At 46.8% G+C, this 11,975-nt stretch overlaps 1 protein-coding gene across 1 annotated transcript; it reads right to left on the bottom strand.

The window, feature by feature from the left end:
• Positions 1–1,553: 1,553 nt before the first annotated feature.
• LOC135915011 (uncharacterized) lies at positions 1,554–3,887 on the bottom strand. Its single transcript, XM_065447964.2, has 5 exons — positions 3,194–3,887; positions 3,041–3,106; positions 2,812–2,929; positions 2,378–2,652; positions 1,554–1,911 (listed from the first exon to the last, which is right to left on the bottom strand). Exons 1-4 carry the CDS (start codon positions 3,536–3,538, stop codon positions 2,501–2,503), a joined length of 681 nt encoding a protein of 226 aa, XP_065304036.1. The 5' UTR covers positions 3,539–3,887; the 3' UTR covers positions 1,554–1,911; positions 2,378–2,500.
• Between the last annotated feature and the right edge of the window lie 8,088 nt (positions 3,888–11,975).

The following is an 11,975-nucleotide window of genomic DNA, read 5'->3' as shown; positions in this document are numbered from 1 at the left end:
TTATTGTGCTCATGCAGAGAGTCATTTAAACATAATGCATCTGCTGCCTGGCAACACATTTGCATTTTCTTTTATGTTGCATTGGAAATATAGTGCTTATATGGGATGGAAGGTAACTATTTGCACTCCTACATGCTGTTCGATATTTTTTTAAGGCAGGAAACAAGATGCATGTAGGGTGTTAGTAATACCTTGTCATACTTGCAAGTTACCCTTTCCGCCTAACAGCCAGAAACATAAGCTTGTCATGTTTTCATTGGTGTTCTATCTATGCTGCGCTTCTTCAATTCTTTGTTTCTAGCATACGGCATGTACACGTGTAGCACATGTATAACACAGAGACCCATCAGAAAGGCAGTGCCTGTCCTCGCCTACTCATTGATTTTTGTTCTTGTCCCAAGTAGTGCAGTTACATTTTCAATTATGCAGGACAAATTTGCTGAATTTCTGACGTTACGAAGTTACATTCTTCAGCCATACTCATCTGAGCCACCAATGCATTACATTAGCTTACACAGTACTACCAGGACCAGTTTTCACCGAACAGCCTTATGAAAAAAATATCTCCTTTGGCTGAAGGAAACGCTTTCCTGCAACAACCAACACTTACAATTTTTTTCAGTTACATTCCTGGCAGCAATAGAAGAAAGGAAAAAAATTGATGTTGGTTCCCTTGGCGTGGAATGCCGAAGTCTGTAAAAGCTGTAATGTCGGCGATATAGAGGTTCTGAATAAAATGAAAATGGCAATCCAATTTACTGTTCTTTCATTACTGATGCAATGAACTGCACAACATCATAATAATGTATGTTCACATTGGTGAAACTAATACGCAACCGTACATTGGAACACTGGACCCAACCAGATCGACGACACAAGCGATTACACAAATGGGACCAAGAAATGAAATTTCGTATGCCTCACAAGTTAAAAAAAAAGCCACACAAGCATGGTGCATCGGATTCGCCATGGTGTCGCATTCACCAACTGTTATAGACATACGATAGGTGCCAGTGATACTAGCCCAAACTGAATACTGCGCGGTGCCAGAAACACTTGAACATATATTTTGCGTGTGTCCCGCGTACACGCAACAACGACAGCAACTTGTCCCTTCCATTGCAGCGATCCATAAGAGACCGCTATCAGACGAGTTTCTTTTAGGTCCTTGGCCTAATGCAAACAGCGCAGCCCTGGTAACAAGTGCCGCTATAGCTTTTCTCCAAGCCACTGAGCTGGAGGCACGGCTTTAGAGATGCCACAACTCTGTGAATTTGTCTATACGCATCTCTTCCTTATACCATCATCACTCATCAGCCCTTTCCCTCCCCGTCCCTTCTCCTCAGTGTAGACTAGCAGGCCAAAGCAAGTTATAGCTCAGGCCGACCTCTCTGCCTTTCTGTAAATAAATTTCTCTCTCTCTCTCTTGGTGAAAGTAAGCACAGAACTAATACTCAGGTTCGAAATAAAGTGCCTTTTGAGCATATTTGAATGGTGCCAAAGGTACTGCAGGTTGGCATTATGAAAAGTGGAAGCTGTGCATTTACCGTGGTGACTGAAGGAAGAAGGTATGCCTTCTGGTAATTGAAGAAAGCCTGGTCGCTCATGACTTGCACACCCATCAGCCGCATCATCCTGAGAGCACTAGTAGGACTTGAGCCGGAAAAAAGCAGAGCCGTTGCCAGGTCGATGTTGCACCTCGGCTTGGTTCCAACAAGTGGCTGGCTGGACCACGTATGCACATGTGCGTGTGGACATTCAGTTTCTGCTGTAATGCGTGTGCCAGTGTAAAACAGCTTCACTGTGCATGAAGCTGATAAACAAGCGCGGCACTGACTCAGAAGGGTGACCAAGCAGGTGCTGTGGACAAGGAAGTAGTCCTTTCGGTTTGCATGCGCATCTTCATCGCTTCTGGAAAAGGAAGTGCTCACTGTCAGGTTTCACAAATATATGCATTTGACAATACACACTGTTTACACCATGATTAATAAATTGCCTCACTATATCTGGGAGGTACTGTTCCATAAATTATGCTGCACCAATTACTCCAGGAAACACTTCTTGTGATGACACTCATAATAGAAAGCGCTAGAAATAATTTTGTGAAAGTTTCATCCTGATTGTGAGGGTTTTTTTCCTTATAAATTCTAACGGTAATCTTGAACCTTGCTCTCTAATTTGTGTTGATTAAAGTTGCAAAAAACACTGTCCAAAGTCAAGCTCCAAGACTTATGGCATTTGAGCTCTTTTTTGCAAAGGGGAATGGTTCTAAGAAACGGAATTAGTGTCGGGAGTTGCTACTCCATCTCTTTATCATTGCATGTCACTATTATTGAGCATGGGTTCCTATGTAGTAAAAAATATGAGTCCTGCTCACTCATCAGCTAATGTTGCATCCAAGGTACAAGTCGAGTTGTCTGGCTCATATGTCGTGTCATGCCTGTCAGCTTTGGAAGCTACCGGTGATGCATCAGGTGAGGTGAGAAAGCTGGCCTCCTGTCTAGATGAATGTTTGTCGCCGTCGTTTGGCTCCATCAGCTCTTCGAGCACTATAGCGCCTCTTCACAGGTGTTGACGTCACGGGCTTCCTTCGCCTGCAAACCTGCGTTCCGTTTTCCTTTGTTTCCTTCATTGTTGTGTTAACTTGAACTCCTGCAATAAAAGTCACGTTGGAAAAAAGCTATTCAACTGATCATTGTAGGTGAGAATTGCTTTAAATATTACTGTAAATGGAAATGAGACTACCTGTGATCAAAATGAACATTCCTTGAATGTAAGTGCTGATGCCAACATTACCAGAAGCAAACTCACCAATGCTCTTGCCGGGCAGACGAACTTGTACAGATTTCGTATTTCCAACGCTACGTCTGCAACTTTGTTCGGCAGTGCTCGACGAGAGGCTTGCATCTGTCCCCGCGTCACGAGTCGCCTAGAAAATATACGAACACGTCAGGTGCAACAAGTTTGTGCAGTGATTTCTGTCATTGCAGTCATCGAGCGAGAGCGCCAGTAATAGCCAGTTTTCGCGCATTTTGCGTACCTGTACGTCGCTTTTGTAGGAGGTGTCGGCTGTCGAAGCGCTGGCTTGTGATTCGCTACGTTCAGCCTGAAAATACAAGCAACTTTATGTCATGGCTGTACATATTCGCACATTTGTAGCTTTTCCTTCGTGGAAACAAAATGCCGCACTCACCGCCCCGTCTTCGTCCTGCAGTTGTTCTTGCGCTTCGGAGAGTGCAGGCAAGATCGACGGAACAGCGCTACGGGAAAGCATTGCTCTGATAGGCACTCCAGACGACTTCACTAAGTCGGCGTTCAACTCGTAATCCTCTGGACGAAAGTGCAGCGAGCACACTACGCGATTTTTCGGCTCTTTGCCAAGGAGTTGTAGCAGAGGTACGACACTTAACCACTTCGAACGGAGAGGTTCAGTCCTTGGCACACAGTGATAGGTAACGTTGGATTCGCCGCTGCAACTGCCCTTGGCCAAGTTCCGCGGACCGTTCGGGCATCCCACGACATCACATGGACGTGGCATTCTCGCTGCTTGTTCCAAATGAAAGTTTCACGAGCCAGCAGAACCCGCACAGCACGACGCGATACCGAAATTACTGAAACTCCAAAGCATGTCCAAAGCGTGCGCGGCACAGAGTCGAGCGAAAACGAAACCTTTCGACCACCCATACTACTGAAGGATAACGTCAACATCTTATTTTTTCTTAGAATCGAGTAGACGTAGACAAGTAGCATTTTCTTCCGTCTTATAATCGAATGAAATGATATTTTTAATACGAGTAGTTGAGTATTAGAAACATAAATTATGGGGAGTCCTTTCGTCATCGGGTTAGTACCGGAATGTCGCTGGGGGGTCTCAAATCGTGTCATGCATTTACCTCCATTTCTCGGTTACTAAAGCTCTGTTCGCGATTATATTGACGCCTTAGACGTTCTAGAACATTGCTCTACCACTTTAACTTGACTTTCTGGTAACCTTGAGTGTCCCTTTAAACATACACTCTTAAAAAGGTTGCACCCTTTGGGGTGTATATTTGTCCCACAACAATAATCGTCATCTGCCTAGCTTGCGTTTCCTTTCTCTAACGCTGCGAGCCCGGTACTTCCCAGTCACGAACGGCACGCGCGTTATCAGTGTGACGCAGCATTCTCGACGGGAAAGTAGCGAGCGCCGAGTTTTCAGGAAAGGAAACGCAAGCTAGGCAGATGACGATTATTGTTGTGGGACAAATATACACCCCAAAGGGTGCAACCTTTTTAAGAGTGTAGAGTTTCTCATAATATAGTGAGAAACTCTATCACTTTTACACTCAAAATGGTTGCACCCTTTGGGGTGTAGATTTGTCCCACAACAATAATCGTCATCTGCCTTGCTTGCGTTTCCTTTCTTGAAAACTCGGCGCTCGCTACTTTCCTGTCGAGAATGCTGCATCACACTGATAACGCGCATGCCGTTCGTGACTGGGAAGTACCGGGCTCGCAGCGTTAAAGAAAGGAAACGCGGGCAAGACAGATGACGATTATTGTTGTGGGACAAGATTCGCCCCAAAGAGTGTAAATTTTTCTAAGAGCGTAAGCAAAATTACACCCTTTTGCCACAGAGCAATAATCGTCATGTCTTGTCCGTATTTCCTTTCCTAAACGCTGCGAGCCCGGTACTTCCCAGTAACGAACGGCATGCGCGTTATCAGAATGACATAGCATTCAAGACAGGAAAGTAGTGGGCGCGGCGTTTTCAAGAAAGGAAACGCAAGCACTGGCGTAGCAACAGGGGGGGCCGGGGGGCCGTGGGCCCCGGGTGCAAGGGGCCAGTGCAAGGGGGGGGGGGGTGCATATACGTCTGAAGACACCAGGAAATTGTTGATATCCTCGACTTCCTCGACTACACCCGGGGGAGGGGGGGGGGTGACAGAAGACCCATGGGCCCCGGGTGCCAAACGACCTAGCTACGCCACTGAACGCAAGCAAGGCTGCAGATGATTATCGTTGTGTGGCAGAGATACACCCCAAAGAGTGTAACTTTGCCTACACTCTTAAAACGGTTGCACCCTTTGGGGTGTGTATTTGTCCCACAACAATAATCGTCATCTGCCTTGCTGGCGTTTCCTTTCTTGAAAACTCAGCTCCGACTACTTTCCTGTCGAGAATGCTGCGTCACACTGACAACGCCAATGCCGTTCGTGACTACACTCTTAGAAAAATTTACACCCTTTGGGGCGTATCTTGTCCCACAACAATAATCGTCATCTGTCTTGCCCGCGTTTTTTTTTCTTTAACGCTGCGAGCCCGGTACTTCCCAGTCACGAACGGCATGCGCGTTATCAGTGTGACGCAGCATTCTCGACAGGAAAGTAGCGAGCGCCGAGTTTCAAGAAAGGAAATGCAAGCAAGGCAGATGGCGATTATTGTTGTGGGACAAATATACACCCCAAAGGGTGCAACCGTTTTAAGAGTGTAAGAGTGCAGATGGCGAATATTGTTGTGGGACAAGATACGCTTGAAAGGGTGTTAACTTTTTAACACTCTTAGGCTATTGCACCCTTTGCACTCTTAAAACGGTTGCACCCTTAGGGGTGTGTATTTGTCCCACAACAATAATCGTCATCTGCCTTGCTGGCGTTTCCTTTCTTGAAAACTCGGCTCTGGCTACTTTCCTGTCGAGAATGCTGCGTCACACTGATAACGCGCACGTCGTTCGTGACTGGGAAGTACCGGGCTCGCAGCGTTAAAGAAAGGAAACGCGGGCAAAACAGATGACGATTATTGTTGTGGGACAAGATACGCCCCAAAGGATGTAAATTTTTCTAAGAGTGTGGGGCGTATATTTGTCCCACAACACTCTTAGACAAAGGTACGCCGTTTGGGGTGTATATCTGCCACACAACAACACTCTTAGAAACATTTACACCCTTTAGGGCTTATCTTGTCCCACAACAATAATCGTCATCTGTCTTGCCCGCGTTTCCTTTCTTTAACGCTTCGAGCCCGGTACTTCCCAGTCACGAACGGCATGCGCGTTATCAGTGTGACACAGCATTCTCGACAGGAAAGTAGCGAGCGCCGACTTTTCAAGAAAGAAAACTCAAGCTAGGCAAATGACGATTATTGTTGTGGGACAAATATACGCCCCAAAGGGTGCAACCGTTTTAAGAGTGAATGATCGCCATCTGCCTTGCTTGCGTTTCCATTCTTGAAAACGCCGCGCCCGCTACTTTTCTGTCGGGAATGCTACCATATTTTCGTGATTTTAAGCACCCCCCGATCCTAAGCACCCCCCCTTTTCCCAACCTTTTCGCGAAAAGATTGGGAAAAAAGTTTGCATGCGAATCTGAGCACCCCCCTACTTGTTAGGAAGCGCGCGTAGCCAAGGCCGCCAAACGCGCTTGCTCACACTTTCATCGAGCCGGAGCCGTCGGAGTGCCGAGGTGGAACGGCGTCCGCGGCGCGAGTACGCGTTGTTACGACTTTGCACCGCTGCACCACGATTACGACTTTGTGGTCCCGTAGCGCTCGTCACCCGTTTCGTGACAGAGCGTCGGTAGCGAAGACTCCGAGCCAGGCGTCGATGAGAATAACAAAAGGGACTTTATACACTATATACAGGTCATTATACAGGACATGAACGGGTCGGCACTGGGGCCGAGATCTCGCAGCAAACGCGATTGTTCTCGCACGGCGACGTCCGGCGAAAACGCGTGACACATCTCACCCCAGTCGAGAGCGACACTGTGCTCTCGGAGGGTCGGCGGATCTGGTTTTTCAGGCGGCGCGTCGCGTCTTTTATAATCCCCGAGGAACCATTGTCGCTCAAACGGCCCAATACAAAGTCAGCACTCGGCGGTCGTCCGAGAGGTCCAACCAGCGACCGCGCTAGCCACCCGGTTCAAAGTTCGCGCGCGCGGTGACCCCTAGGAAAAGGGAGGTGCGGCGCCGGGCTGTCTGGCACTTGCTGACACGTCTGAACAAGTTGCCCGCCGAGGCTTCTCCCGCAGGACACCTCTGCCTGACGGCTCAGCATCTTGACTTTTCAAGGGAGAATTTGGGCGCTCGCAGGATAAATTCTGCATCTCAAAGTTTCACCTTCTCCTCAGTTCTCTAAAAGGCACCAAAATTGTAGTCTTTGGGTTGCTTTGTGATGTGAGGCTTTTTGTAGATGTGGCCTCTGGTCTGGTGCACCCCCCTCCCCCCGCCCATTTTCTTTTTATAGGGCATTCTTTGCTGCTGCTGTTCAACAAAGGGCATGGTGCCACAGTTTCAAAGCAAGTGACGTGCAGAACTCTGTGTGGGCATGAATATGTTTCCAGTGTACATTTAGGCAGCCTGTATATCCGCAGGCTGCCCGATTGATAGCAATCTCCAGTACAATCAGTGAGGCATTTTTTTTTTATTTTGGTAGAATCGACCATGTTACTGAATGAAGGCTCTGAGTGTCAGCAGCCTCCCAAGTCACCTTTAGTAGACAATAACTGTAGAACTTAGGATCAGAGAGTCAGTGATATATTTGTAGCTGCTTTCCAGAATTGTACTTTTGTATGATGCCTCAATTACTTCTGCAGCCAGGTGTCTGTGCCTGCCCAAGGGGCCTAGTGAACAGAGCTCATGATGAGGTTCTCTTTAGGAAGGAGTGGAGAGATATTGTTACGAGCTATCGTGACAATATGATAACAGCGAGCGCGCAATATGCTTAGTTGCGGGTCCGGGGTGCCGATGTGCGAAATGCCTAGCCGCAGATACAAGGAGCCGACGCGCCATGTGCTTAGTCGGGCAGTTCGCGGTGCCGACGCGCGAAGTACCTAGCCGCGCAGTCCGAGGTGCCGATGCGTGAAACGCCTAGTCGCGGGCTCGAGGAGTCGACCCTCGCGCTTATTCGCGCAGTCCGAGGTGCCGAGGCGCGAAATTTTCAGCGCTGGACTCGAGGAGTCGACACTCGATGCGCTTATTCGCGAAGTCCGCGGTGCCAACGCGCGATAAGCCTGGTCGCGGGCTCGAGGAGTCGACACTCGATGCGCTTAATCGCGCAGTCCGAGGTGCCGATGCACAAAATGCTTAGGCGACGGTCCGAGAAGTTTGCGCGTGATGTGCTTGATCGCCGAGTCGGAGACTCCCTAGGCGCGAAATGCTTAGCCGCGTGTCCGAGGATTGCGTGTGCGACGTGCAGCGTCACGAATTCCGAAACACCGAGTGCTGAAAGGCTTAGCCGCAAGTCCGAGGATTCCGCGCGTGAATCTTGGTCGCGAAGTCCGCGTCGCCGATTTATTCATTCATTCACAAAACTTTATTAGAGTCCTGAAGCCCGGTCTGTTCAGACCGATCGAGGCGGGCCGCGTCCACGTCGGCACCGCCAGGCCGAGCCTTGTGGCGCCATCGTGGACCCTCTGGACAGCCCGTATTTGATCTTGGTATGAGGAGCTTGATATCATCTTGTGCCAGTTAAGCCATATTTCTTCGGGGTCGGCGAGAGTCGCGGGACAGCCCGCCAGCATGTGTCGATATCTTGATGTCAATGATGCCATCGCACACTTACATGAATTCTTTCCTAATTTCTCTGTCGGCCGTGAATTTTATTTATGAAATACGGAGTGGGGTACGTCCCGGTTTGCAGTAAACGTAGCGTAACTGCCTGAGCCCTGTTCAATTTTACGTGTGGCAGTGGGAATTGCCTACGCCCAAAGTAGTAATATTTAGTGATCTCGTTATAAGTTAGTAAATGATGCTCCGAATGCTAAACCGCGAGTCTGAAACGTCCACAAGCATAGGGATCAGCCACCCTACTGTGATGTCCGCGTAGCGCCTGTTTTGACACGTCGAGATTACAGCGAGTGGAAACGCCCATATTATGTCCATACTCGCGAGGTTCAAAGTACAGTGTACTCTTAATTAGTTAAAAGAGCCGAGCAGACGACGCGAGCGCCAGACCAATGGCGAACCGCGCTGAAGTCCCGTGGCGGGCGGCACCATAGTCTCCTACAAAAATTACTTTTTAGGAAACTCTATGGGCGGCACGACCTTCAATAATTTGCTTTTTGTGCGCTGGTTTCTGTATGGAGGAGATGCTGAAGCGGCAAATTTGATGACGGAGAAATGCACTTTCCAACGAGACCAAGATGGCGGCGCTCGGTCGCGCCGTTCCCGAGATATTATTTGCGGCTTGAAAAACGCTGTTCTTTCTTGATTTCCGCGAGATTTTCCCCCACCTTGGCTGACAGAACGAATATTTAGAGCACTTCTAAGTGGCTTACCGTGATGATATTTGGGTACCAGGTAGAAAAAGGGTTTTAGAAACTGAAAATGTGATTTTCAAAAAACCGATTTTTTGGCAATTTTTCGCGATGCGAAAGCCGCGTCCCCCCTTGAACACATCGACGACAGAAATTTATATCTTGCTACAAGTTGCATCTCTCGCATTGATGCCGCTATCAGACATATCGCCAGTTCTACTCTCAACTGCAGTGCCCATTAGACAAAACATTAGTGTTTACATAGTAGATCCCACTACGTTGCTCAGGGTGGCTCCCGCACCGGTGTAGGACAGAATGGGCAGCTTGACAAGGTGATGGTATACATTGGGTGTCCAAGCTAACAGAGCAAATAAATTGTGCACATCAAACCGCAAATGTAGTTATTTCTCTTCAAAAAGTCACTATTTTTCTGATTAAGCGATTTGTATATTAATCAACAAACTTAACTACCTTTATATAGCCACAATATCCATACGTGGTTTGTAGCATGCATTTAAAACACCATACTGAGCAACTGTTTTCGACGGGCTAGTCAGATGTGCCCTATAAACCTTCGTGGCCATAAATGAATGTTATTTACGGATTGATAGAGATCTCTGCTATAGAGGTCTCCTAGATGAGAAGCAATACGAGGTAGGATTCCTTATCCATAAGGACATAGTGGGCAACAGTGACGAATCCTACAGCATTAATGAGAGGGTAGCTATAGTTGTAATCAAACTTAATAAGAGGTATAGATTAAAGGTAGTACAAGCCTATGCTCCAATGTCCAGTGACAATGATGAGGAAGTAGATCAGTTATATGAAGATGATGAATTAGCGATGAGAGAAGTGGTAACTCAGCATACTGTAGTAATGGGCGACTTCAATGCAAAAGTGGGGAAAAAGCAGGCTGGTGAACAAGCAATTGGCAACTACGGCGTCGATTCTATTCTAGGAACGCTAGAGGAGAGATGCTGGCAGAATTCGCAGAAAGGAATAAACTTTGAATAATGAACACCTTTTTCAGCAAGCGTAGCAACAGAAAGTGGACCTGGAAAAGCCCTAATGGTGAAACAAAAAATGAAACCGACTTCATATGTTCTGCTGATCCCAGCATAGTGCAGGATGTAGAAGTGATAGGTAGGGTAAAGTGCAGTGAACTTAGGCAAGTGAGGGCTAGGATTCACCTTAATTTGATGAGAAAGCAAAATTGGTCAAGAAACAGGTCAACCTAGAGGTAGTAAGCGTAAAAGCAACAAATTCAGGCTGGTACTTGCAAACGAATATGCAGCCTTAGAACAGAGAGATGATAATGACATAGAGCTAATGAATGAAACCGTAACTAGGTTGGCTTCAAAGGCAGCAACTGAAGTGGGAGGCAAGGCACCAAGGCAACCTATAGGCAAGCTCTCCCAAGTAACAAAGGACCTAATAAAGAAACAAAAAAAATGAAAGTGTCCAACTCAAGAGATAGGACAGAATTCGCAGAACTGTCACAACTGGTGAACAAGATGAAAATAAGGGATATTCGGAACTATAACGTGAGAAAGAATGAAGAAGCCGTAAAAAATGGACGCAGCCTGAAATCGGTGAGAAAGAAACTTGGCATAGAACAAACCAAGATGTGCGCACTGAGAGATAAGCAGGGTAATGCCATCAGCAATCTCGAAGATATAGTAAACGAAGCGCAATAATTCTATACTGATTTGTACAGTACCCAGAGGAGTCGGGATACCTCAATTAGTAATGAACAAGATACAGGAACTCCTCCTATAACTAGCGATGAGGTCAGAAGGGCCTAAGAAGACATGAAACAAGGAAGAGCGGCAGAAGATGGAATAGCAGTCGATTTAATCAAAGATGGAGGAGACATAATGCTTGGAAAACTGGCGGCTCTTTATACGAAGTGTCTATCGACTGCAAGGGTCCCAGAAAAGTGGAAGAATGCAAACATACTATAATCCACAAAAAGGGAGACGTTAAAGAATTGAAAAATTATAGGCCCATTATCTTACTCCCAGTATTATATAAAATATTTACGAAAATAATCTCCAACAGAATAAGGGAAACACTGGACTTTAGTCAACCAAGGCAACAGGCGAGCTTCAGGAAGGGATACTCTACAACACATCACATCCATGTCATTAATCAAGTTATTGAGAAATCCGAAGAGTATAATAAGCCTCTCTACATGGCTGTTGTAGATTACGAAAAGGTACTTGATTCAGTAGAGATACAAACAGTCATAACGGCATTACGTAATCATGGAGTACAGAAAGCTTACATAAATACCTTAGAAAATATCTACAGAGGTTCTACAGCTACCTTAATTCTACACAAGAAAAGCAGGAAGATACCTATAAAGAAAGGGGTCAGGCAGGGATACACAATCTCTCCAATGCTCCACTGCGTGCTTAGAAGTATTCAAGCTAGTAAACTGGAAGGTTTAGGAGTAAGGATCGACGGCAAATACCTCCACAACCTTCGGTTTGTCGGTGACACTGTTCTATTCAGCAACAATGCAGACTGGTTACAACAAATGATTGAGGACCTTAACAGAGAGAGTGCGAGAGTGTGGTTGAAGATTAATATGCAGAAGACAAAGATAATGATGAATAGCCCAGCAAAGGAACAAGTGCTCAGGATCACCAGTCTGCCTCTAGTCTGTGAAGGAGTACAGTTACCTAGGTCAATTTATCACAGGGAACCCCGATCATGAGAAGGAAATTCACAGAATAA

The sequence above is a fragment of the Dermacentor albipictus genome, chromosome 1, assembly GCF_038994185.2.
Source record: "Dermacentor albipictus isolate Rhodes 1998 colony chromosome 1, USDA_Dalb.pri_finalv2, whole genome shotgun sequence".
NCBI classification, from domain to species: domain Eukaryota; kingdom Metazoa; phylum Arthropoda; class Arachnida; order Ixodida; family Ixodidae; genus Dermacentor; species Dermacentor albipictus.
Note: the sequence above shows the minus strand (reverse complement) of the source record. Positions and strands in the feature narration are given on the sequence as shown.

Bases quoted from the DNA above. Each gene is read 5' to 3' on its own strand.
- LOC135915011 (XM_065447964.2), bottom strand. From the start codon at position 3,538: ATGCCACGTCCATGTGATGTCGTGGGATGCCCGAACGGTCCGCGGAAC. The intron at 3,107-3,193 runs GTGAGTGCGGCA...TTGTATTTTCAG, and splicing joins TGCAGGACGAAGACGGGGCG to GCTGAACGTAGCGAATCACA. The intron at 2,930-3,040 runs GTACGCAAAATG...TATATTTTCTAG, and splicing joins CCTACAAAAGCGACGTACAG to GCGACTCGTGACGCGGGGAC.